This window comes from Buteo buteo, chromosome 18, assembly GCF_964188355.1.
Source record: "Buteo buteo chromosome 18, bButBut1.hap1.1, whole genome shotgun sequence".
Taxonomy (NCBI): domain Eukaryota; kingdom Metazoa; phylum Chordata; class Aves; order Accipitriformes; family Accipitridae; genus Buteo; species Buteo buteo.
The window spans coordinates 5594122-5622113 of NC_134188.1; the positions used below are offsets into that span (position 1 = coordinate 5594122).

Below are 27992 nucleotides of genomic sequence, written 5' to 3' on the forward strand. Positions count from 1 at the left end.
GAAATTGGACAGTGTATTTAATACTTTATTCCATTTTATTAATTGTAGGGTATTTTTTAAATCACTTTCTTACTATTAAAATGTATAGGTCTTAAAAAAATGCAGTTTAAAATATGTAACTTGCAGTTCATAATATGCCAATCTAAGTGAATAAATACAGTAAAAAAAAAATCTGTGAAAGACTGTTGATGATATGAAGTGTTCATATCTGCTATTTTTATTAAGATTTTAAAAAAATACTGAGCCCAAAGGGGAAAGCAATGGTGGAAAAAACATACTGAATTGTTTGATTCAGTCATTAGTTTTAAGGAATAATTTAAATTTTAATTTCTGGTATTACCCATGAAAAGTATATCTTGTTAGAAATTGCATTCTTCTGAAATGAAATATTAAATTATTTTCTTTAATGGGGCTTCAGGAAGTACATATTTAAACCAAGCTGATTTAGCAAGAGCTATCATCTTGCTTTTCTTAATGAAACTAATTACTTCTAATGCTGTCCTGCTACTATAACGTATGTCTCTACCTCTAGCTTCTTAGCACTGACATGGTTCAAGAGTCTGCAATCCAAGTATACACTGTGCAGTCAGTAAACACTCTTACTGATAAGCTGACTTACATGCATCTCAAATGCCATGACTTAAATTAGTAATTTTTTTCCTTTCTCACAAAAGTTGAAATACCTTCAAGATTATGTGTTGTTTCTCTGAAAAGAGGAAATACGGTAGTTTAACTATTAACACTTGTTGTTGTTTTGTTCTGTAGCAGAGGTTAGGCTTTCCGTCAAAGCTGTTCTTGCCTTTTCTCAAGTCTGTTATTCTGTTGACAGATAACCTGTTTTCCTAATTTCTTGTCCAAGTCCAGAGGGGATTTAAGACTTAACAGTAAAATTGTATTGTATGCCTAATCTTGAAGTTTTACATATTTGGTACCCTTAAGAAAAGTTTCAATAAAGGGCAATCTTCCTAATATATAATGAATCAACAAATTCTGGCTTTCTGTAGGCCAGAGGGAGTAAGAAATTTGAGGGGAGATTGGTCTTTTAAGTCATTGCCCTCAGCCATACACATAAGAGGCAGGCAGCTATACTCTTAACTTTCTGTGTAATACAGAAATGTTGCTTATTTTAGCTTCAAACAATAAAGTTTTATGGACCAAAATTATTTGAATTGTAACAAATAGTAAAATGGGATTCCGTTACATCTATGGCACATTGGTGCTGTGTTTTTCAGCTACAGTGGTTGGCTAGGGAAATTCAGTCATATTGTTGCTTGGATGGTTTTCAGATCCATTCTACAGATTGTGTGTACTAACACAGTATGTATATCCCATAAATGTGTGAAAAGCTTGCAGAATTTAAGTCTATCAGGAAAAGGAAAGGTAGTGACCTCTTCATTAGCAAACTATGGCCAATGGCCATTCAGAAAGAACAACAGAGCTAATGATAATTAAAAGAAATAGTAGATAATTAGATATTAAATTAAGAGTACTATTAGATTAAGAAGTGATAGAAATCACAATTTTTGCCTTCATTGATTTCTCTAATTGTTTATAACAATTATAGGAAATGAAACTCTTAGAGGTTCATTAACATTTACTGCTAAATTTTTCTAATTTGTTTATTGATTTGGTTTGTCCTAACTTTGTCCAGAGTGATGGAAAAATGGAGGTAACGTGGAAATCAGTAGCTCCCTTCTAACTGTGCGATAGCTAGCCATTTGAGATGTCTGGAATGCAGGACAGGATTTTAGATAAAGATGACAATTCTGAAATAGAGATCTGTCAATGGTAAATGTAGCATTTATCCAGAGGTAGTGTAAAGGAAGAGAAGGTAGAAGCACTATCTTGTCTTCTCTCCAGCTTTGTGGTGGAATATAGGGATTATTCAGAGGATATGCTGAAAGAACAATTTGAGACGTAAAAGAAGAATTAAGAAAGGGCAATTATGGGAAGCATATGGAAGACCAGATGGTTGATGGGATGTTTGATTCTGTCAATGAAAGCTCTAAATGGAAAATTCAGCTTAAGCTTGAAAGGACAGTACCATTCACTAAATCAGCAGGAAATATTTAAGATACGTGGTAAGATGAAAATGTTACTAGTATGATGTCCCATGGACAATAAAGAACATCAAGTCTGCATATCATTCTTCCTTCCCTCTTCAGTGCAGTAATGCAAGCTATTCAAATCTATGTGCTTCACAAATTAAATCAATTATTTTATCCAGTGAGTATGAAATAATGAACATTTTTAATCTCATAAGAGCTACTCTGGCATCCCTTCAGCAGTTTACCAGACTTCTAGAGGAGAAAGTTTGGTTACTCAGTTTCTTGCAATGGATCTGTGTGTTTTGGAAAAATCCTATTTACTGGCGTGGCCCACTGCAACAAATAAAACTTGTCAGAGCTGCCAATGCATCAGAGCTGGGAGGGACCCTAGTACTGCAAAGACAGTATTCTAAGCAGATCTAAGTTCTTGTAGATCTCTTGTTCGTTTTTGTAGATCTGTGGGGCTCAACAACCAAGTTTCCTCCCAGTTGTATGTTGCATCAGAAGAGTAAACTATAAGGCTATAAGCCTTAGTGAGTGTGTGGTGGTTTTGTTGCAGCTTTCCTGATTGCCTCTTTTTTTTAATTTCCGCACAGGTTTGTGTGTGGTAGCTTTGATTTCAGAATTTTAAAAAAAAAAAGGGCGTGTGTGTGGGAAACATACAGAGTGCAGTATTTTTGTGAAAGGAAATAATCTGACTTCTCAGAATTTAGAACAGAAGAACAATATGAACTGAAAAAAAGAGAAAATGTGGTTTTTTACTTTTCTTAGATACACGCATCTTAAGATGGTCATCACAGATACAAGGAGGCAAGCCAGAAACCAGTTGAGAACATGGGTTAAAATAGCTCTGCTGTATATAGTCTTTATTACCTTCCACTGAATGAGAGAGAGGAGTTTCAGTATCCCCTACAGGCTGACAGTTTAAGATACAAAATTACAATTATGGTCTTTCTTACAGTTTTCTACTGTTATTCTGAGGCAGGCTTCACGAGCGTTTTGTTATAGAGTGCAGCGCTTGCACTTCTTACAAGTGTTGTGCTTCTGAGGCAGTGCTAACTGTAAAGTGAGGGGAGAAGGAAGGGCTCTGTTGGCCAGGTTAGCAGGAGAGCTGAGTATTGAAGAAGCAGAATTAGAAAGTGAAGTGTAGGTGTTCAGTAGGTGGTGGGAGGATGGAGAGACTAGAGCAAGGTGTTTTCTAAATAAGGGGTGTGCTTTTGTATTGGAGTCAAAGATGGGAAGTAAAGTAATAACTGTGGTAAGACCAGCATTTATTCATGTAACAAATTCCCTATTTGCTTAGTCTAGAAACCTCCCCACCTTTCCCCCCTTGTTGTTTAGTACAGGTACCATTATAAGTTTTTAATGTTTGGAAGCTTTTACTTTAAAAAGATAGTAGGTTTTGAAGCGATGAAGATTGATGCTTTAGATATAAAACAAATGTGAACTAATTAAATGTTCTTCAGCAGTTTGTTTTCAAACAATCTTCTGTTGCCTACTGTCTTTCTGAATTTGAAGAAAAGCTTTTATGAACTTAATCTACTTGCTTTTGTTTCCTACTCACAGGCATGTAGGTTAACATACATTTATATTAAATTAATCTGAATTTTGTTCAGTGTTCTGAGTTCTCTGTCGCTTCATATGTTGATGACCATGTTTTGGTCATCTCTCACTGCATGTTTGCCGTTCTAATTAATTTATCATCAGGCTGTTCCTTTTTAAAATTGGGATGTTATGCAATTCCTAATTTGCTGCCTTTTCATCTTTTGATACTTGCTGTAGAAGTTTTAGCACTTTTCCCATTTGATTTAAGAACTTTCTTAACATTTTAATGTAGTTATTAGAAATAGCCATAAAAAGATGATGAACTCATAAATAGTTAGCTTACAATATTAGATGTTTTGACATAAACTACTGTGTGATTTCATCTGCTTCCTTTAAGGAAAAAAGCCCTGGTTTTCCTCTTAAGTTCACTGACCTACTTGAGTGCAGATTTGCACCACAAAGAAGGCAATATAAGCATTTTCCCTAGCTTAAATAAATAAAAATAATGGGCATTTATTTTCTCACTTTTTATGGAGATCTTAAGACTTCTTAATATCTTTTTGTAAAATACACTTCTTACTCATTCTTTGAGTATGTCTTGGGTATTTAGAAAGTAGTTCTTCATATTTCATTTATTTAAAATAACGGAAAACAATTTACTTTCCAGTTTTGTGATTAAATTGCACAATGCTCTTCTTTGTCATTGTCTCAATTGGGAGAGAGCAAAAACCAGTTACTTCCCTGTTATTCCTGAGATGTAAAAGCTTTTAGTTCTTTTTCTCTGTTGAAAGAACCTGCTCTTAAATATCTCTAAATGTACTTTTTGCTATATAACAGTCTCCCCATCACAATATAGTCTTAGAATTTGCTACCCGTATATGCTACTATCTTTATATAAAACATAAATATGAACGTTATTTTCATATTTTACAGAATGTGTGTATGTGCTTCAAATTTGCAGGTTGAGTGACGACAGATGAAAGGTTGGATTACTCGCTAAGGGCCTTATAAAGATTTTTCTCACACTTTCAGTGTTAGTTAATAGGTTTCACTTGGAGAAGGGCAGCATAAAATGAGAGTGGCTTAATCCACCGACAGCTCATGATGCCTTCACAGAGGTGATGGGGAGGTTTGCAGTGTTGGGGTGAGCTGGAGACAGTGTCAGTGATCACAAGACTCAAGAACCTAAGATCTGGAATGAGTCTGGGCAAGAGGGACATCTGGAGTGTCCTGGTACAAAGTGGGTTACGGATGCTTTTCTTGCTAATTCTGCTTGCCCCCTTTCAATTCCATGGCTTGCCTCCTTCAAAATGCGCGTGTTCAAATTGTGCATTCTTTTCCTTTCAGTCTTGATTTGAAATTACCAGCTGTGCCACTGGTTTAAGCCTAACCAAGCCACGTTGCATTGTTTTAAGAAAACTCCTGAATGCCAATCCTGTCTCCCTAAAATGAGAACTGAAAGCATAGGAACAGGTTAAAGCAGTTATTTCTGACTTTGATCACAACTAATATGATTTGGAGAATCCAATTTCTGAAGTGTCTGAGAAGCTCTCAATTTACAGCTGAATTTCTTCACAGTACAAGGTCATGCTGTGCCTGTTCTTTACTGTTGTGGCTGACTTGTGGTAGATGGATAGATATTTTTACCTGGGCATATTTTGGGAGCTGTGAAATTGGTGGTATTTGTTGAACACTTTGACCCAAGTAAATGGAAAACATTACTAATATATAAAATTTACAAGTGAGACAAAATTATATAGTGTTGTTCAAATTTACCTAGGTTTTTCTTGCATTTACAGACAGTGTACTTATTAATGCTTTGCAAAACATAAATATGCTTTACTATCTTAAAGTCAAGAAGAAATGACTTGCAGAAAATTTGCCCCTGTTTATGCATTCTTTTATATTTGGATTTAATTTTACCTCTCTACAGTAATACAATGCAACCTAACAATTCTCTCTCTTATTTTATAGTTTGGGAATACATGCTACTGCAATTCAGTTCTTCAGGCACTTTATTTTTGTCGACCATTTCGAGACAAAGTCTTAGCATACAAGAGTCAACCAAGAAAAAAAGAGAATCTCCTTACATGCTTAGCTGATCTCTTCCACAGTATAGCCACCCAGAAGAAAAAAGTTGGAGTAATACCTCCCAAGAAATTTATAACAAGATTACGAAAAGAAAATGGTAACCTTTTTTTCTTCTGTAATAATTATAGCAACTGTGATTTAATTCTGAAGTTCACATAGTGGAATAACTACATACTTGTTACTCATGGAAAGTGTTCTTGCTCCTGCAGTATAAAGAAGAGGTGACCCTAGAATAAGGGTGTAACCCTGGAGCTGTTTTGAGAGAGAATCTTTGTCTCTCTGTCTTCATGTAGAACTGAGTGTATTGTCAGTGGCTGCTTGTGAAATTGCTTGCTAATTTTTCCTCTCTATGAATTGTATTTTTATAATCTAAATTCACTGTAAAGCTTTTGTTCTGTTTAAAAGAGCATTATTCTTTGAATGCAGGAATCAGTCTCCCGAGCTGAGTGTGTGGAAAGGACATTAACACTTCCCTGCAAGAATCTAGCTTAAAAACCCACAAATTTTTAAATTAACTTAGAATGTATGCAATAATTAGCTTGACCTACTTTTTAAAGGATTAATGAGTTTTAAAATCACTAAGTAGTTTTGTCTAAATTTTTTTAGTGTAATTGTTATCTTAAATTTCAAGAGATTTCTAGAGATTTTTAACATTTCTTGTTTCTTATCTGCAGGACTAATTGGTCAAAATGTTTTAGAAAATAATTCAATGTCAAAATATAAATGAAACCTTGTAATCTACTACTCAATTTGGATACACTTTTATAAAAACATATCATGAAACTTTTCTAAAAAAATAACTGCTAAATTTAAATAAATTTTATGAGGTACCATATTTAACACTGCTGCAATAGACATGTTCTACTGTTGTAATCTCTCCAAGACTATATATGCAGACTGAAAAAGTGTTTAAATGTTATGATGACCATCTCTGTAGTACAAACAAGAAATAAAATATTATAATGACATTCCTAATTTGAAGTGACCCCTCCAGCAAATGCACACCATGAGTTGTAATAATATTGTTAAACAAAGCTCTGAGGTAATGTACAATCTCTTACCTATGCAGAATAGAAAACTGGCATTCAGTTCTTTGATAAGTATACTTGAGCATGTATGCTGTATGTTGATGCATTTACAGAAATAGTTCATCGTGTCAATGAATGTTGACTAATTATGGCAAACATGGAGAATGGTTCAAATGGAAAGCAGAAAGTAAACCACAGGAGCCATTAAGATCTTTTTCGAAAGTATTCTTTTTAATGCTTAATTATGTCATGACTCTCAAATTCTAAGCAGGAGAAGGCCATTGGAAAATCTTCATTAGAGAAATCAGATGTGAAAGTTAAGTTCTTGTTGGCTTTTGGGGTCTCTTTTAATGATGATACTCTCACCTTTTCTACAAATAAATGGCTAAATTGTCAGACAGCAATTACTTGGATATCCTATGTGCTATTAAGTGCTTATTGTGAAGGTATGTAATTTTGAGCTTTAAAGAAGAGTTAGTTAAAGAATCAGGTAGGTATGCAACACTGATCTAGATTCTGTTCCAGTCAGTACCCAGCTATACCAGGATTATGACTGAGAACATAATCTTAATGTATTCCAGACTACAACACTGCTATTCCATCTTTATTTTCAAAGTCTGAATACTACATACATATATTAATGACCTTAAAGCTTAACTGGCTGGGAAGCAGCTGCTAGCTTGAAGTCAGCCAAAGGTATACTGTTATGATTGCTTAAATTTCTTCTGATCATAAAATGAACAGTGTGTAGCTTTCATTCTGTTCTACATAATGCTAATTTACTGACTGGGCACCTAGCCCTGAGAGGTCCATGATGTACTGCTGTGAAGAACCTCTGAAGTGTTTTACCTCAAGAGACTTGTAGGTCTTGTTCTGCCTTGACTTACTTGATTAAATAAAGACCTTACAGTTGGCTAGATTCAGAGTTGAACTTACTGTTACTTCTCAAAAATAGTGTAGTAGTTCATTAAATAAAGTTGGTTCATATGCTTGGCTGACCTAATGCACTACTTAACCTCTACAAGTGATCTAGATTAGCATAAGATTCTCCCTACTTTGCTGATAACTCAGGGGTTGTTTTTTTTCTATTTGAAGTTTACTCCTGGATGCTATCATGTGAATGATAGTAAAGCTTCCATGTAGTCCCTGTATGCACTTCAAAACTTAAGCTTCACTGTGTATCTTTTTCATTCATCTTTCCAGTCCTGGGAACTATCCCTCTGCTGAAGACCAGTCTCTTAGTATATTCTTGGACTACACACAAATTACAAGTTACAATTAATTGAAGTAATTGCACATTAAAAGATTTGTATGGTATTAGGCAGTGATATAGAATGCTTTTTAAATTGGCAGGTAAATTTCCTTGTAACAATTCCTAGTCAGAGAGAGAAGTAACTATTACTAAACCTGATTCAATGCCTTTATGGTTTTCTTAGTCCCATTCCTAATGTGAGGATTTGTAGCAGCAGAGGATTTCTCAGGTTGATATCCCAGGGAACTACAATAAACGATGTTTTCCAGGTGGTACTAATTTGAACATAAACAAGAGAGTAGACTTGCAAGAAAGAGATTTCAACTTCATGCTTTAATCTGTATCATTGCTATACATCGCAAGTATGTGCCAGTGAAACTCTTCCCCTTCCACTGAATTAATCCTAAAGCTATTATGCTTAGAAATATCGACAAACTGAGGACGTGAACCAGGAACCATAGTGAATCCATCATTATCTATCCAACAAGCCCACCAGTAATAAAGGTGCCATATATACAAATGTCCAGAAACAGTATTTCAGGTCTTGAAAGACAGTCCCAATTTGAAACCCATTTGCTCTTGCTGTGGCTAGAACTTTAGGCTGATTTGATATGGCTTCTACAAATGCTGCCTTACTTAAAGAGATTTAAGAAAATAGTTGTTTAAAAATATCAGTATCTTTAAGTCTTTAGTCTTAATGTTGTTTTCATTCCTGGTATTGATGACACTGTGCTTATGACAGAGCAGCAGTGGACTTAAAACCCTAAAAGTGAAAATAAATAAAGCAATGTTTTGAGCATTTATTGTTCATGTTCTTCCTGCGATAGAACATAAAGATGATGAAACTTTTCCTGTCATAGGTTCTCAGTTAATTTCTGGAAAATATCAACATCTAATGCCATTTGAGATGCCCTGTATTATCGAAGACATTGACCTAAGCTTGGCAGAGATACTATAGCCCTTGTAGGAGATCCAAATCATCATGGACTGGCATCTGGAGGCTGGATGGGATAAGCTATAACATTTCAGGTGGCACTATATGTACACCTATGTTTAGGTAGTTGAATCATGCCCTAGTTTTCTTGCAGAAAGGTTTGCTCCTCTGTTAATTCTGATCAGCTGAGAGATTTCTGTGAATATAAGCTGACCTGCCCTCCCCTTTTCCCACCCCCTATATTTTTGCCTTGGTTTAGGAAGTATGCATTTTGGATTGGTTTTGTATTGTCATGAATGATTCAAGATGTGAAATAAAGACTGGTTTTGAAATTTGACTTCTTTTAAAAACTTTTTTGCAGTATAGCACCAACCGATTAAATTAAAAATCTTCTGTTGTTTTATCTTGTAGAGCTTTTTGATAACTACATGCAGCAGGATGCACATGAGTTCTTAAACTATCTATTAAATACAATTGCGGATATCTTGCAAGAGGAAAGAAAACAAGAGAAACAAAATGGTCGCCTACCTAATGGCAACATCGACAATGAAAATAACAGCCCACCAGACCCAACCTGGGTTCATGAAATCTTTCAGGGAACATTGACTAATGAAACCAGATGTCTTACATGTGAAACTGTAAGTCTGTATCTACTTTGTATACTTCGTGTTTCAGAACTTCATGTTTCATGATTCATTTATCTCAACAGACTAACATACTAGATTAGTTTCTTTCTTTAGAAATTTTACATTTGTATGAATGTTTGGATTTTTTCTTTGTTTAGGTTGTAGGAAAAGGCTTTGGGTCAATATTAGGAAAATGCCTAATTGAATTTTTGTCAGTGTGATGATAATCAACTTCAAAATTTAGATTCGAATATTCTAAATTGATGTATTCCTAAGAGCAAAGAAGCCTGCTACTTGGGGATGTGGAGTTCTCATATAATGTCTTAATAACTTGATGTCATGCTTAGTGATATATTCCATAAATACGTATTCTCAATCAGTTTCCACCAATTTCTAGTTTTTAAATTTAAAGCCATTGAAATCAAGATACTATGCTTGGGGTTTGGCATTGAGACAGTAGACTGGGATTCTCAAAGAACATAACGTGCAGGAAAAGTAATCCTTTCCTAAATGTCTGTCCACAGGAATTCTTCTAATAGTAGACCCTGAGAAATAAACTCCTTCTTTGAGTAAGCTGTACTAAAATTTCCTTTTAAGAGTAGTTCTCCAATAAAAGCAAGCATATATTTCAGAAAAAATTACGATTGAGTTTTACCTGCTTGAGAAAGACAAAAAGCAGCACATTTGTGAAAATTACAGCAATTCTGTCATGGTCTATGCCTTAGGTATTGTAAAATGCTAAATGACTGTATTTTTTGTATGACTTCATACCTATTTTCCTTAACTTTAATTAGAAATGCACATATTTCAGCATGACATTGGAAAGGAGGAATTAATCAGATTAAATCTGTATATTTCACATGTAATTTTCTCAGTCTTCTAGAAATACCCACCTCTCTTATTTCAAAGAAAATAGCTTCCTAGTGTTGTATGTAATGTAACTGCAGACTTCAGTAGATCATGATACTTCAAGTAATTTAGGTGCTGATTTCTAGCTACCATATTTTCTTTTCTTGTAGATTTCCCCTCCCTAATAACTATTTCATGGCAACTGTCAATTGCTTCTCTTTTAGCTCTGGAACTGTTTTTTTTTTTTTCTTCTTGAAACATGAGTTTAGCTTAGTCTCTTAACATGACTGACATCATTACCTTTCCTCACTATGGCATAGTGAATTACCACTGTCAGGATTTTGATCTAGGTACAGTCCTTAATACAATTTTAAAATGCTGATATGCTCTTTGCCAGCATATTTTATTAGTTATCAGGCCTATCACAATTTTGAGAGTTTTGCTAATATTGCGCAGTTCTATTTTTCTGTTAGCTGTTGCTGAACAGGATATGCCATGTCTGTTTGCCACTGTGCCTCCTTGGCCAGTTGAATTTTAAATTCAGTGTTCTAATACACTTGTTTTAGTATAGTAGGGCCTTTGTTGTCCAAACGCTGATAATCTGGAAGCTATTTTATCAGCTTCTGTCTATTCAATGTATCAGCTTGTGCCTAATTGAAACACAGTGACCTGAAAATGGCACTTAGAAACACATTTAGACACATTAAGTAAGTAATATTACTGCGAATAGAGCCTTATTTTCAAATATAGTGAGCATATATGATTGTTTTAATGTTTATTGGAAGCTGTTGGCATTTAGAGTCTGTCCGTGTTTAGAAATACAATGTAAAATGTCAGGAATACTTCGATATAGCTCATGTAGAAGATTACACAGCAACAGAGGATGAATTCGTGCTTCTTAATGATAAGACAATAACCTTAGTATATTTTTTATTTAAATTTGGAATTTAATGGACACTTAAATATAAAGCATAATATATCTTTGCTCTAAGTGAGAATTATCATCTTCGAACTGGCCAAACCTACTCAAAATTCCTAAAATCAGCATGGCAAGATTTTATTCTAATTTCAATTGTCCTGATTATAGAAAAGAGCTTCTTTCCAGGACACACTATCTCATTAGCCCATCTTTAACATAAAAAAATGAACTGACTAAAGATTTATCCTCAGTTTAAGTATGGACAGTGGAATATAAGGAACATAGATATGATTCTTTAACAAAGATTTGTGTCATGGGTCAAGACACATGATAAAATAAATAAGTTACAAAATGGATTATAAGTCATCTTTCCATGTTTTTAATGTGATTTCTTGTTACCATGCTTTCCCCCTTCCTTGATAGAGGCAGTATGATGAAAGTAAATATTACAGATTTTTGTGGCTAATTGATAAAAATGATCTAGAAGTTCATTGGTTTTACAGATATCTCTCACAATTTAAGGAAAGAATAACAGTAAACCAGAAAGTAATGTAATTGACTTCATTAAGATAAAATTTGAAATGGCTAACTGTGGGCAGTACTTCTACAGGGAAAAAGAGGAAATTGTCTTGGTCAAAAGCACCAAACATATAGATAATGTTTTCCTCCAGCTGATAGTCTTGCTCTTGTGTTCAAGTGACTACAAGGCATAAAATTCTTTGGCTCAATTCTACTTTGGACTGAGAGAAGGCAGTAAGGAAAATCTCAGTTTTCTCTCTTACACGAGTACCATAGAAGCCTTAACTATGCCCTACTTTTTTTTTCTCTCTTTTTTTTCTCTTTTCTTAAACCAAGATAAATCATAGCCTTTGTTTCAGCTTCATTTAAAAATAGTTTCTGTCTTAGCACACATGGGAGCCTACAGTTGCAAAAGCTCTTTTGTCAGTGAGCTGATTCACATTGCTAGTGAAATTCCAAACTGAAAGAAATACAGATTCCATGAGAGTTAGCCTTCTGAGTTTTCTGTTCTGTGTGGCATTGGTTGTCAGAGTACAGCTGAGCTGTTGGAGTGCAGATTGCCCTTGATGTGAGAACAACATACCTTTAGCCAAAATACTGGAACACTCAAATTCTTCACTGTTACTCAGATGCTCGTATGAGGAGCACTCAGACGGCTTTTTGAACACATCAGGGCTTGATTCTTCAAGTGATGAGGTTTTCTGACTGTGTCGATCTTTTTTTCATTCTATAGATGATTGAAATATATAGCATTGGCAACTTCAGTCTAAGGAATTTAGTGATGTTTATTTGAAACAGAACCTCTACAGAAGAAGGGGGGGCCTGGTTGGAGTAGAGGGTGACTTTTTAATAATTTTTCTTTTTTAATTAAAAATGTATGAGTTAATGTTGGAAAAAAAGGTACTGTTCAAATACTAATGTTCAAAAAATCTTAAAAATTAAGAGTAGCAATTTCTAAATTATCAACATAGATGGAAAAAATCCACTTGACTGTTCTTTCAGTACAGCATTTAATGGTTCCTCATGATCCTAAGTGCTAACCTGAGAGCAGTTGTTTAAGGCGCTATTATCAGTATTATCACTAAGGATGGAAGAATTCCTTTTGCGAACTTCTGGTTTCGGTACCAATCTCCTTTTTAACCAAGTACAACACATGCCTTTCCTCTTCTCCATCTCCTCCCTGCTCATACAGCTTCTGTGTGGAATAAAGCTGCCTATGAAATCTATATTGTTTCATGGAATTTTCTTTGAATCAGACCAATAGAGGAAGAATTACCTAATTGCATGTCTGAATAACACTGATCACATGACTCCTTAAATCCAGCTGTCCTAGCTGAAGAGTGCAGCAGAGTATTTTCTAGAACTGATTTTTTTTTTCTGAGCTGTTCTTAATCCCTAGGCTAAGATGTTTTCCACCAGAGTTCTTAGCATTACAAACTCAAGTTCAGTAATTCCAAAAGTGGTTTACAATGGGATATTTTGAAGAATTGTTCACACACTTAAACATCCCTGAAGACAGGAAGGGTGCAGCACACTGAAGATGCAGGTGGCGCTTTTTTTGTCCCCCACTCTAGAAACATCTTGGAAGTTTTCCATATATGTACTGTGATCCCTTTAAAAGTATAAACATTACACTTCAGTGTCTAAGTGATGTAGCAGATGTGACGTATTTTTTGTACATGTGCACTTACTCCCAGCTACAGAAGACTGGGAGGAATCCTTGCCCAGCCCTCTCACAGATATTAACAGAAGCTTTTAACTTAATTTCAGAAGTTTGGGGATTTGCCTAATGGTATTAATCCTCAAAAATATTTGTCTTGACCACCTGTATTTTTCTTTTTGTTCTCCATGTATGCTGCCCTGAGGGCTGGTCTGTTTCTCATCTCTCAATAATCAGAGAACAACTTTCCAAATCTATTTTTATTCTGAGTTGAAAAGGGAACATAATTCTCATATCTTTTAAAGACCAACTTACATTAGTTCTCTGGTAGCTGTTTAATTTTTCCTGCTTTCAATCAAGAAACTGCAGCCAGGCAAATTTTCTAAAAGCATTTACCTTTGTACCTAGGAGTATAGGCAGAGGACATTCTCATCAGTGACATTGAGTGTCTCTATATACAGAGGGGAAACACTAGCAGACAAAAGTTAAGGTTGCAGATTGCTCTTTCCTAAACCTTTTAATAACATAGCTGATTTTCAAGGCAGCTGTGGATTTTGTCCATCACCATTTTTCAGGATTTGTGGTGGAATTTATTCTCTGCTGCTAGGAATTTCTTTTTTACTGTAATTGTTCTTGCATTTTTGTAAGAAATGGCTATGCATTATCAGACCCAGTCCCAAGCTCTCATTTACCACCAAATTTGCTATCTGCTGCTCATTTAAGAGTATGAATCTAGCCAGGAAGAGGCTTCAAAATATTTGTGCTGTTTATTAGGGACACTATGGTAGGCAAATACATAATTTTCTGTTGGAGGGAATCATGGGGGAAGACAGACGTGAGAGCACTAAATAGAATTCCAGTGATTATATTCTTTTGAAAAGAGTGAGGTGTAGAAGGAACTTGGCATTAATATTGTTGAGCTGAAATCACAGCATAATGACAACTGGCATTATATTACCCCCACAGGCACATATACACTTCCCTCTTCCTGAACAAAATCAGAAACAGAGTTCTAGCAAATCTCTGAAATAGAAAGGCCACTTGTAACAATTTTAAAAGGCTGTTAGAAGGTAGAAGATGCATTCTGTCAATAGAAAATGGTACAGAAAACCAGAAGTAAATTAGTATAACTTGTTTTAAATATAATCTATTGGTTCTTTTTTTCATGCAGATAAGCAGCAAAGATGAAGACTTCTTAGACCTTTCAGTTGATGTGGAGCAGAATACTTCAATCACTCATTGTTTAAGGTAGACGCAAAGATATGAATTTTCGTAATTTGCCTTATATTTGTTACCTAGAAAGCAAGAAGTAAAATTAAAAGCTCACAAGCTTAGCAAATTCTAGCTTATGTAGACTTAAGAGTATAAAATTATGTTTATATTGTAATGTTTATAAGTGTATTTCAGATAAGACACTAGTATCTACAGCATTTCTTTTTTTTTTTTTTATTCAGGGGTTTCAGCAATACAGAAACTCTGTGCAGTGAATACAAATATTACTGTGAAGAATGTCGCAGTAAGCAAGAAGCACATAAAAGGTACATCAGACATAGGGAGGGAAAAAAATAACCCATGCATTTCATGAAAATACTTTTATTTCCTTGTGTGTATATTTGAGGCAAGGGGAGGATGTTCTTTTTCCCTTAATTTTTCTCACTCTTCTTCCATTTAAGAGTAATTTGGTTGCATTCTTCGTGCTTGAATTCAATGAGCCTACTTCCATGAGTAATAAGAATCCATGTAAAGCATTAGGGACTCCTTTGATCTGTATTTGTTTTACAAATGAGAAAAAGAATGGTCTTAAGACCAAGAATAAGTTAAAAAGACAAGTTAAAACAAACTGCCAGTGACGAATCAAAGATTATGGGCAATGATGAAAAGTCACTGATTTCATGTGACTTTTTAAACTTTATTTTGTCTTGGTAATAAGATAATTTTTCCAACTGCTGTAAGAATCAGTTTGATAGCACTTTTTTTCTGATTCAGTTGGAATGAGGCTTATAACTTTGTTAACTGAGTTTCTGGTTTCTTAAAAGTGCTTAGTAAGTTATGCTAAACTTCTGCTTGATGGTGCTCCTGAAAAGCATCAGAAGCTCTGTGGAAGCCTGAAATTCATTATGTTTAAAAACAATTCTTGTCTGCCTAATAATTCTTCTAGTCTTGTTTACACCTTTGAAAAACCTCTGATTTTGTGTACTGTGTGGTATTTATGATCTGAGAAAGTATTTGGTTGAAGGGGTGGGAACACTGACATGCTCTGCTCTGCTGGTTATACCACTGATTCTGGTTATTTGGTTTACCATAGATTCAGCACATGGCTTTTGGCATATCTCATCTGCAAAGTCTGCCTTCACACATTGCCTAAGCTTACTAATTGGTGTGTGTTAGAAGGTTGTGAAGTCAGGTCTGTCCTGTTGTTTTCTGTTGCCTTAGCTCTTTTTCTGTGTGGGAGGTAATGTGATCCCTGACCAACATAAGTTGTGCTGACATAAACCTGTACTGTAGGCACTGCCATATTGGCAAAACACAGCTTTTATTGTTTATATTTTGCTATTCATGTGGGGCTTAAGTTCAATTTCACTACGGTCATAATTCTCTTCTATTTCTGTAACACGGAGCTTATCTGTGATAGTGTCTACTCAACTAGCAAAGGTGGTGTACTGAATTTCTTCACCACTGAAAGAGCTCCATTTATCAAACAGTTGCATTATAAGAAGAGGACGTCATTTTGAAAAAAGAAAGAGAGTAGAAATTATGTCCATATCTCAGTAATATAATAAAAATGTAAGTCTCCCTAAAAATAGTTGCTTCTGTCATCTTTCTGCCCTTCTCCTGCTTTTTTCATTTCCCAGTTCCCTTGCGGGCCATGGAGAAAATTTGAGTCTAGCAGGGTTACCTACAGGTTACTGTCAGTCTAAGTTTAATGAGAAAAATGGAAGGAAGGTGAGTTTTCAAGGATTTTGCCCCCAGCCCCCTACCTTTTGAAAAAGGATTGTCTTTTACAAACATATTTCCTGACATTCTGAAAATACGGTCTTAGTATACATGTCTGAAACCTGGGCTATACGAGTTACCTTTTGGGGCTGAAGGCAGTTTGAAAAATTCAGCACAGTGCTGATTTAAGGCAATTAGCTGTGCCAGGAAGCAGAGCGCTCTGGCTTGGTTGCTCTGTTAGTGTGGGCAAATTTATTGCCCAGAGAGTGGAAGTCTGTTTGCTGCTGGGTCGGCTGCGGTTGGCTGATGAGGACTTGTAGGCACTGATGCGAGATCTCAGTACCTCAAACTAGCAAAAGGGCCCAGTGAGCCCTCAGTAAAACTAGATTATCACTTTCTGGCTTTGACTGCCATAAAATACCGCTGCAACATTTATACAAAATTATTGTGCTAGAGCACAGCCTTATCTTGTTTGGGTAGCATGAGGTAAGGTGAGTAAGAGTGGGCTGTTTGTATCCCTTGGCGATGTTAAATTAATGGCTTGATACAAAAACTCGGAGTAATACATATGTAACAAAGTGATGTAACAAAGCTTATTTTAAAAAGCTTGTTTAACTTGGCTGGTTTACTGAGAACATCAACTGGAACAGGATCTCTGGAACCACTTTGTTGCAATACCTCCACTGTATACCAAGTGGGATCTAGGTTTTGCTTTTGAGAACTTGGGAAAGCTATGGGTAGGTATGTTTAAAAATTGAATTCTGTGCCAAGCAGTCATTATGTCTAGGTTATTATGTGGGTTCATCATGGCTGTTGTTATTGTTGTTATTATTATTATTATAGCTTATTATTTTAAATACACTTGCAATTCTCTCAATTGTTAAAATCCACCTTTAGTTTAGCAACACAGGACATACTTGTTAAACAGCTGATTAATTGAGCTTCTTTTAATGCTTGCAAAATTTTTTAAAGATTTCAGTAAGACAGGTTTCCTGTTTGTTGATATCAACTGAATGTTTTGGATGGATATTGGGAATACTGTTGGGTATTTTTGTTTGTTTGTTTTTTTCAGGATGAAAGTAAAAAAGCTGCCTATGATTCTAGCTCTCCATTTGAAGAGATTTAAATACATGGATCAGCTGCATCGATACACAAAACTCTCTTATAGAGTAGTTTTTCCTTTAGAGCTTCGTTTATTTAACACCTCAGGAGATGCCACCAATCCTGACAGAATGTATGACCTTGTTGCTGTGGTAGTTCATTGTGGAAGGTAATTATTTTACACAAGGGATTTTTGTATAAGCATAACTATGTTTAAAAAACAAAACAAAGCACCTGGTATCACATAATTTAATAGTATTAAAGACCTCTTAAAAAAAATGTTTCTTAGAAAAGAAAGCATTTTGGGGAGATGCTACCAATGACAGAACATAGTTGTTGCGATAGTTCGTTGTGAAAAGTGGTAACAGTGTATTTGACATCACAGATCATTGTATGAACTTAACTATGTTTAAAAAAAAAAACATAAAACATGCAATATCATATAACTCTAATAACATTTAAAGATCATTTTTAAAAAAACAGTTTATTGGGGAGGAAAGCATTATAGAACAGATTCCTTTATAAAGCATTGTTGGGGTTTTTTTAAGGCTTGAGCAACATTTTCTGAAATATATCCATATATTATGAGTTTTGTTGATTACTTTGTTTTCTTGCTTTCAAAATATGACTGTTAGATTTGTATGATTTTGCTATACTCAACAAATGTTCTTGTGGCTTCAAAATCAGGGCTGCTCTACAAACTGCTTATTGAGTAGAGAAAAGCCCCAAAGTTGAAAATGATGATTTAACATCTAGAATCAGAGAAAAATTTACATTGTGAGGTCAACTACTTAAAGCTCAAAGCAGGGCTAACTTTGACATTAAGTTACCGTGGGCTCAGTTTCATGACTAGGAATGCTGATTTCACTGCCTTTTTGGGCAATTTGTTCCAATCCATCAATGTTCTCACAGTGATTTTCCCCCTGCCATATCCGGTCAGAATTTCTCTTGCTTCAGTTTGCGACCACTGCCTCTTGTCCTTTCACTGTGCATTTCTGAGGAGAGCCCGGCTCCTGTTTCTTTATAACTCTTCCTTTTTGGGTAGTGGAAGACAGCAGCTGGATTCCTCATTTAGTCTTCTCCAGGCTGAATAAAGCCAGCTCCCTCAGCCTCTCTTCACCCATCTGGTCCTGTAGCCCTTGGACAAATGTAGTGGCCTGCCACTGGACTTCCTCCAGTTTATCAGTCTCTCACTTAAATTGACATGGTCATGTCTGGAATCCCGTGTCCAGTTCTGGGTCCCAGAATGCAGAGTGGCGGGATTATCATGTCACTGCTGGCTCTACTCTTACAGTACAGCCCTGCGTACTCTCAGCCCTATCACCAAAATGACACGCTGCTGGCTAACAGCTCATCTTGTTGACCTCCTGGGCCCACCTAGCCAGCTGATTTGTAGCTGGTGCTGTTGGATGGAGTTAATCTGGCACAAGAATTTTCATCTGTACTTGTTAAACTTTATGACGTTCTTACCAGCCTATTCTTCCAACTTTTTGATGTCCCTCAAAATGGCAGACCTGCCCGCTACTTGCCAGTTACTGCCCTTTGTTCCACCCATGCCCCCATTCCTCCCCAGGTAGACCTAGGATTACAGTAGAGTTAAGGTGACTATATCTTAAGTTGGCCAGGACAGTCTTGGAAAATAACCCATTGTGTCACAGTTTTCTGGGACAGTCTTGTTCTGAGTTTTAAGCAAAATCCATTCTGTCCATTTCTGACCATTCTGAGCAATTCTGACCATTTCTGTCTCCCTCATTCAAGCTGCAGTCTTAGGAAGTTGCCCATTCTTAGAGCCATAGCAGGAGGTGAACCCTGTTTTCACTGAGTTACATGATTTGGTACACAAACATGTCCCTCATAGATGGCAACCTTCCCTCCCTGATGTAGACATAAAAATTGTACGAGTGCTGTTAGCCAGTTAAGGCGGTTCCAGAACTGCTTTAACTAGTTGCCCACTTTCAGTTGTAAGGTTCAGCTATTTCAGAAAGTGTATTATTTCCTTACTTGAAATCTGATTAGAAATAGGACACTTTTAAAGTTTTGGAGTTTTCTCTGTCGTAGTTGTGGAGAAATTTCTTGTCTGCCATAAACTGAAGAGCTGTGCATTATAACAGTTTTAGTTTAATTCGGAGCCCTTCTCATTGCTGTGAGGACTTTTGAGACTTCTAAACTGTCAGTTTAATTCAGTTTTTGTTTACAGTGGACCAGATAAAGAAATTCCTGACTGAGACTGTAGATGAACAGCAGCTCTACGGCTTTTTCTTTCTGAACATCAGAAATAGTTTGGGATCTGTTTTGTCCCTCTGAAACATCAGAATGTTTTCTTGATTTCACTTCTCTGTGTCTCTTTTTTTTTTTTTTTTTTAATTTAATTTATATTTTCTATGCCTGTTCTGCTTATTCCTCATTTGAAATTATAATCCTTTTTTTAGCACAATATTAAATGTAGAGATAAGTAAGACCTTATTATGAATATGGTATAAGTGGAGGGGAAAAAAGAAAAGAAACATCCCAACAGAAATTGTAGTGGTAGCCATTTTAATTACCATTAAGTATTGCCTTTCTACAAGAAAAAAAACATTTAATGAAATACATTTATACATACATGTGTGTTATTTTCTGTGTTCTTTTCTAATTTTATTTTACAGTGGCCCTAACAGAGGACATTATATTGCAATAGTGAAGAGTCATGATTTTTGGTTGCTTTTTGATGATGATATTGTTGAGGTAAGCTTTGTGTAACCCTGGACTTTTTTCTCATACTGACCAGAGCGCATGCACGCCCCTTGTGTATAAGATTACCTAAGTAAAGTAAAGTAAAAGGACTGCTATGCTAATGAAAAGAGGGTTCAACCCCAGTCTAAATGAACAATAACTATGAGTGCAGAGCTGTGCCTTACAATTTGATTGTACAATACTTTGAACTGCATTTTGGTTTTTATACTTATTAAAATAAGCTTCTTTGTTTATGATCACTGTCTTTCACCTTTGTTTAATAAGCTATTCCTGTAGCCAGAAGACAGGGGAAATAAAGATACAGATAAATTGGTTTTACTGCAATTCTTTTCTGAGGGCAATTTTTTGGAGCAAGCCATTTGTTCATGTTTTCTAGGAGCTTATGATTTGATGGAATGGATCAGTCTGGTAGCCTGTTTTATTGAGTATCCTGGATTGTTTCAGGCAAAGGTGTAACAAATATAAAAATAGGCAAAAACTTCAGATTTTTGAGATTTCACCCTAAAATTTAAAAGTTAATCCCTGAAACGGGAGCCTTTTGCTTCTGATGGTGTTCTTGCCAATATTAGCCATGCTACCAGGAATTATTTAAAAAAAAAAAAAAAGATTTCTAACTAATTTCTTGGAACAGCAGTATTCCCTTTACCAGTTTTGACTTTGTCATCTTTCTGTTTCATTAGTTATCTTTTATTCTTTATTGAGAGAAAAAGCAGAAACTGCTGGTGTCCCTATATTATATCATCTCAGGTTTTTTGCTTGTTCTGTCATCTTCCTTTTTGCCCCTTGTCTATGCTTATGCATGAACAGAGGTATGATTATGCTGTCCAAGTCCTTTTCATGACTTTATTTTAATTAATTAAATCTATAAAATGAGTAGTTTACATTTTCCTTATAATACACAAGAACTGCATAATTAAAAAGAAGAAAAATGAGTGAGAGAGGTATTGGACTTACATTGTTAATAGGCAGGATGAGTCAAGGGTATTGAAGAGTTCTCTCCAAGCCACAGCATGGACAGGTTTTCACACAGGAAATGACAAACATGGAAATATACAGAGCTATTGGGAAAGTAAAAGGATTGCCTCTGTGTCTTATCAAGATATACAGTAAATTGACATGTCTTGATAGGGTCAAAGTTCACTTTCCTCCAGGGAAAACAGAGAGAGCTGTAGTAGATCTCACATAATTTCACAAACATCAGGAACAATCTCTCCAGTTCCAAAGCAGTAACACCTGGCAGTAATGTATTTGTTTTTCTCTTAGCCCTTCTAAAGAGGAAGGAAAGAATCTTTTTGTTCGTAAGTCTATAACGTTGACATTTAGGCCCATGGTTCATCAAGTTGGAATGGCTCACTCCTTTCTGAGAGAGGTTTTATTCCAAATGATGGGAGTGAGATTAAATAAATCTGCCTAAGTGAAGGAAAATTTATCTTTCCACCTTTTTGTTGTTTGTAGCCTAATAGCCTTTGATTTAAAATGTGGCAAGAGAGCTTGCTTTCAGTTTCACTTTCTTTTGTAGCCAAAGAGGATGACAAAACCAGACAATACTCTTTTCACCTTCTCAACAGAAGTTTTGCATCTTTCCCCCAAAATCTTGGTTATAGGAGGCTTTCTAAGCTAACAGGATCACAAGCAAACATTCTGTGTGAAAAACATACAAAAAGTTAACTTTCATTCTCTGCCTTCTCTTTATTCTCCTCTGCACTTGATTGACTTACGCTGCTTAGAGTTAGAAATGGTAATTTGTACTTACATTCTTCATATTGATATAAAGTCTCAATGGGATATCGTTGTCTTTAAAACTTTCCTGTGTGGAACCTGCAGAAGCAATGCACGTTGGGTTGCACTCGTTTCCTTAGTACTTAAAAATTTTTTTATATAATATATATAGCCACTACCCTCTGTGCAGTTGATGGCAGAGGGGAAACCAAAACATAACAAGTTTAGGAATTATTTGGATTTTATTACTTTATACAATTATGTTAAAGTTATTTTTGTTTGACAGTAGTTTTAGAGTGGAACTTAGTGTCATGTATATGTTATGCAAGATATTCTTACTTTAAATTTTTGGGTTTTTACATGCAGAAAATTGATGCACAAGCTATTGAAGAATTCTACGGGTTGACATCAGACATCTCAAAGAACTCTGAGTCTGGTTACATCCTCTTCTATCAGTCTCGGGATTGAGGGGGAACTGTAGTGAAGAGAGATTTTTATGTCTCACATCTTCCCTATCTTGGAATGGAGCAAGCACTGAAAAAAAAGAAAGCAGGGAGCTCCAGGGGCAGTAGCACAGTTTGCACACAACTAAGCAAAGAGTTTGGGATTCTTAAAACCTTTGTGTAATTTTCATTTTATTTGCTCAGGTATCATGCTGACTACACATCTCCACTGCATCCCATAAGCAAAAAGAGATACCAGCCACTCTTGCAGGAGCTTTCCGTTAGGTAATACTATCTCTGTGGTCCTAATTCAAAGCCCATTAAGGTCACTGGAGAACCTTTCATGGACTTCAGTGGAATTTGAATCACATTCTAACTGCACTGCCAGATTGGTGCAATAGGAGCATTAGAAATCTGTATTTTTTACAGACTTTGTGTATAAAAGATAAAGGACTCTTTGTGAACTTAGATTCCTGTGCTTAAGTTTAGAAGAATGAGGTTGGGAGGGTTAAGATGTAAGCAAGAAGATATAACTGGGCCCAACACAATTGCCTTCTTGATGGTAGTAGTTTAACTGAAGATATGAACTGGTGTCAGGGAGGCAAGTATGTTTTGCTTCTCTGAAGAAGCTTACGTTATTTATAATGTATGATCGGGAACAATCAGTCAAGATTACGGCTTTTAATCTCCGTATGGGGAAAGATTTGGTTTGTAATAGTTTATTTTTATTTATAAATTATTGTAACTTAGGATCTTGTGTATTGTCCTTTATTCTAACAAGTATTGGAAATTTTATATATCAATTTGAATTAAAACTAATTATGTTCAAATGTTAAAGAAGAGCCAATATAAATTCTAAAAACAATGACTACAATATCTGTAAAAAATCAATAACACAGAAGCGAGATTTCCTTCTGGAGGAACTGGTATCTAAGTGAGGTACTTTATTTAATTAAATTAGAATGTCCTCTTTCCATTAATTGGTGAAAAAAAGTGATCAAATGATTACATAGAAGACTTTAAGAACACATATCGTAAGAAAATGATGGTGCAGTGGTGGTATACTGGTCTTTATAGTTCTTTAATAATTTGTTAATGGTTCATATTCTAGGAAAATTAGAATGATTTGGATCAAAGTACACCATTTAAAGAATATTATTCCCTCTCCTAAAAATGGATCCACTTCTGTTCCCAATGACGTGGGTGACTATCTCAAAACCCACTCAATGTCTCAAGTATAAATTACATCTGAGTAATAAGAAGAAATAGGCTTGGAATTTCATGAGACTGAAGATACCACATTCCTGTAAAAGTAATAATACTTAAGTCCTGCAGAGTGAAAATTTCTGAAACTAGGCAGTTTACCTTGCTTTAGGTTTATGAAACAGCATTAAGAATTAAATCTTGACAAAACACCTGATCTGTAAGAAATGTGAACTATTGTAATTTGACATTCTTCCACTAACCAGTACGTTGTCTGACAGTAGCTGAATGTAATTTCTGGAAAGTCATGGGATGTGCATTCCAGATTATGGCAATCAGGTCTTGGATGTCCTTGTCACTCCCTCTTCAGCTAGTGATTTTTACATTGTTGTAATTTTCTAAGGTTATTTTATTGATACTGTTACAACTTTTAAAAAGAATGTCTCCTGTCTGCTGCTATAACTGACTATTTACTTACCTGTATCTTTTAGCTCAGGAAACGACTTCACCTATTCACTCAGTTGAACAAATCTTTAACAGGGTCACTAAATAAATTGGGCTATTTAGCAACTGTCATACTGTAACAAATTGCTTTTGTAAAATGCAAAGTTTCTAAAACCTTGGTTTGGCTAGAATTCTTTTATAGAAAATTATGTATCATGATTAAACTACCAGCATTGTGAAGTAAAGCTTAAATATTGGTGAGATGCAGAAAATATGATTGGATTTTTCTTAAAGGATTCAAATAATTTAAAAACTTTTCAGCTTTCAGTGGGAAAAAGGTTAAGGGTTGAATCAGTTGGATAATTGTGCATGTTAGAAGGATGAAGTCCTTTGCATACTAAAGGTACAGTATTGTAAAAGAACTGTCGCATTACTTTTTGCTAATTGAAAATGTTCGGGTTGGGTTTGTTTGGTTTTTTTTTTACTTTTTTTTTTTTTTTTTTTGTGTGTGTGTGTGTAGTTAAAAGCTGGGGCTAGTTACTAAATATTTTATACCCTAACAAAATTTAAAACATTTTTGTTGTTTCACTGGTTTTACTCCTGCTATGTATTTTTATAAGATACTGGCTTTTATTTTGTATAGGGTTTTTGAGATAGTATTCCAAATTATATATTTCATTTTTCTTTTAGTGCAGCTGAAATAATTGTAAGTTCCTAATTAAACTGATATCAGAAACTGCAACTTAAAAAAAAATGAAAAGAGGCAGGGAAGTACAAAATATAAGTGATCAGTATGTAAAACATTATAGGATTTTCTTCTTGGCTGTAATACAGTGGGGAGCGTGGGAAAGTCGTCAGTTGTTGTAAATGGTGGAAATTATTTGCTGTGTAACTATGTAAATGTTAATTGGGACTACAGTCCCTTATTTTGTATATTGGAGCAAAAAACTTCTATTAAATAAAGTATGTTCTCTAAAGGTAAGTACTGTATCTTTTGTGGAGCCCGAATGGTCAGTCAACTGCCTTCTGTGCTTTTCAGTGTTTTCAAACCTAAAAAGTATCTGGAATTTCCTGTATTCAGCTAAGTGCCCTGAGCCGTGGAGGGAGAAGTGTGTTCAAATACACTGCATTATATAGCTTTCTAAATGTGTTGTTATGAAAATAGTTTGGTGGCAGCCATGTTTTTGGTGGTCTACTTCTCTAGAATTAGTTTTTAAGTAAGTTGTTCGTTTCTGAGGTAGAGGACAAGGGAGTGTTTTGAAATACTGTTTTTTCTTGACTAACATTTCCTCAGAAAAAATCTGTACCTTGCTATAAAATATGCATCCGAGTTACCTAAGGGATTTCTTGGATCACTACCTTGTGGGAGGGAAAACAGAAGAAAAATAGGAGTGTTTACAGGACTAACAAACGAGAGAGACTGACTGAAGAACGAGAGTCCAGCATCAGAAAGAAAAGATGCAGCTGGTTACAATTTCCATGTATGATTTGGTATCAAGTCACTCTTCACTTGGAGCATACGCTACTGTTTGTAATGAATATATGTACTTACAGTTTTACAAACGGCTCATACCCTGCCATATTTGTGGTTGTGATGACCACATGCATAGCCTTTCATTGCATGGGAGTGGTGGCTTTTAGGTCTTCAGGTACTTGTATGAATGGTTAAATTGAATTGTGTTTTCTGAAGTTAGTCATAAATCAGATCGCATATCTTTAGGTGACATTCAGGTGTTAGCACATAGGGATTTGATGCTGCTTCAGATCTTCTGCCATACCCTTCGATGTCTGCGTAGGACTGGCAGGTATAACACAAGATCCACAGAAGATCTACGTCCTTCTGGAGCGGCAGCTTGAAGCCAGACAGGACATCCTGGCTTGTTCCCCGTGTCTCTGTCTCGGTGTTGCCACAAGCATTATTGCATATGCGCTGTTTGGATCACATACAGATGAAAGTCTGTATTGCTTAGTTACTGTTTTTGTAGTGATGTTTGTAAAGTTTAAAACCTGAAGTATCTGAGGCCTCTAGTTACTTTCATAATTCCCTTATTAAAATTAAAGGAACCTTATCTTGTGCTATTTGGTCCAGTCTCTCAGCTGTAGGTTTAAGATGATCATGTATAGTCTTATTATTAAGCTTATCATTGTAACTAACACAAATTTTGCTAATCAAAATCTTCAGTCTTTGTTTACCAGAACTTACTTAGCTTTGTTTCTTCTTGCCTTTTTCTACAGAGATTTCCAATTGCCGTTACCAGGAAGATCTTAACTGTGTACAGTTAATGTCGGAAACAGATCCTCATAACTTTCCTCATAACTTTTTTCAGAACTGTTCATTTAAAATTAGTAGTTGTCCCTTAGCATACTATACCTCCACAACATGGATTATAAAAAAAAAAAAAAGGGATGAATTCTCTTACACATAAAGCTTTGTCTACTTACACACATGAAGAGGTGATGTCTTTTTTTCTGTTTAACTGCTGACTTTGTTCAATGACAGAATTCAGCTTGGGCAGAAAGACTGAGAGTGGGGACTTTTAGAAAGTTGAAAATGTATCAACAACTAAGGGGCCAAAAAGGGTTGGGTGGTGGTTTGTTTGTTTGGGGTTGGTTTGTTGGTTTGGGTTGGGGGTTTTTTTCCCCTTATTTAAGTTGCCTGAGAGCAGTTATTTGAAACTGTATTCATAGATTAAACTAGCAGTACATGTATCTCTTCAGTTACCTGTATCTGTAAGAGGAAAAAACTTCATTTCAGTACATGTTAATAATCTGTGACCTGCAGTGTTACATTGCAGATGCTTTTGTGACTTTTTTCTAAAAGTTTAGATAATCCAGATATGGTTTGTTTGCTTTCAAAGAGTGGCTTTACAGTGTAAGCTGTCCGCTTCCCCCCCCCACACATTTGTCTGGATTGATCTTAAGCTTGCGTGTCTTAGAAACTCAGTCTTTGTTTTCCCTCATGATAATGCAATATGCACATTTTGTCTTCTGTCTTGTAAGGCTTCAGAGTCCTCTGACCTTTCACAGCATAATGTGAGATATAGAATACATTAGTCTCTTAACATGCAAGCCTCCAAGTACTCAATTATTACTGAAATTAATATTCTACATAATCTGTATTCAAGGGTTGTTCATCACTTTGCAGCAGCTTTGCTACTGATTGATTGTCGTGAATGAACTATGCAAGTCAACGACTGTGTAAAGAAACACAGGTCTCATCTTTTAAATACAGAGATCTCTGGAATCTATTGTTTCCAGTTTTAACGATAGAGTGTAGTGAGCCAGAAGTAAACTTTCTTTGCTCTGTATTCAAAAATGTCTGCAAAATTGTCTGCATCTTACCTTTTTTTTTTTTTTGAGTGAGTTAATTTTTAGGCTAAACCTAAGAATCTGCTATTATAGTTGATGAATCCCTTTGGGGGAACTTGTGCAAGAATGGGTATATAAGGAGGATTGTTTGCAGACATCACCAGTTTTAATATGACCTGAGTAATATCTTCCAGTTTTCTTCCCCAAAGTACAAATAAATTATATTTTCTCTTTCCCTCTAATGGCTTGTGATTGCTGCCTGCATAAGAGATTGTAAGGGCTCAGAAAAGGGCAAGGTACTTTCTACATAGCTCTTGGTACAGAACTCTTGTTGGCAGCATTAGGGAGCTTTAATTACAGAAGAATCATCAGTCGTGTCCTTGATCTGCATTCTGCAGGTTATGTAATCCAGGAGAGAAAACACATAGCAGGATCTGTTAGAGAATAGGGAGAAGTAGCTTTACAGTTATTTACTAACATACTAGATATAAAAGCAGCATTTCCTAAAAGATAAAATGTTACATTTAATAAAGATTTCTGGTGTTTGGAGAATTTAGGGGGTGCTCAAAACATCCTGCTGTTCTAGGCTTTTGTTGCTTATTAAAGAGTCATGCCTCTGTGTTTGTGTATGATTT

General features: G+C 35.5%; 1 protein-coding gene across 2 annotated transcripts in view; it reads left to right on the forward strand.

The window, feature by feature from the left end:
• USP12 (ubiquitin specific peptidase 12) overlaps positions 1 to 26575 on the forward strand; it is a 39499-nt gene extending 12924 nt beyond the window's left edge. For both annotated transcript variants that reach the window (XM_075050692.1, XM_075050693.1), the window contains 7 exons: positions 5568 to 5781; positions 9310 to 9536; positions 14643 to 14719; positions 14926 to 15009; positions 17478 to 17675; positions 20152 to 20230; positions 22325 to 26575. In XM_075050692.1, the coding sequence (XP_074906793.1) occupies positions 5568 to 5781; positions 9310 to 9536; positions 14643 to 14719; positions 14926 to 15009; positions 17478 to 17675; positions 20152 to 20230; positions 22325 to 22426 (981 nt within the window). In that variant the 3' untranslated portion in view covers positions 22427 to 26575. The remainder of the gene's footprint in view (positions 1 to 5567; positions 5782 to 9309; positions 9537 to 14642; positions 14720 to 14925; positions 15010 to 17477; positions 17676 to 20151; positions 20231 to 22324) is intronic.
• The last annotated feature ends 1417 nt before the right edge of the window (positions 26576 to 27992 follow it).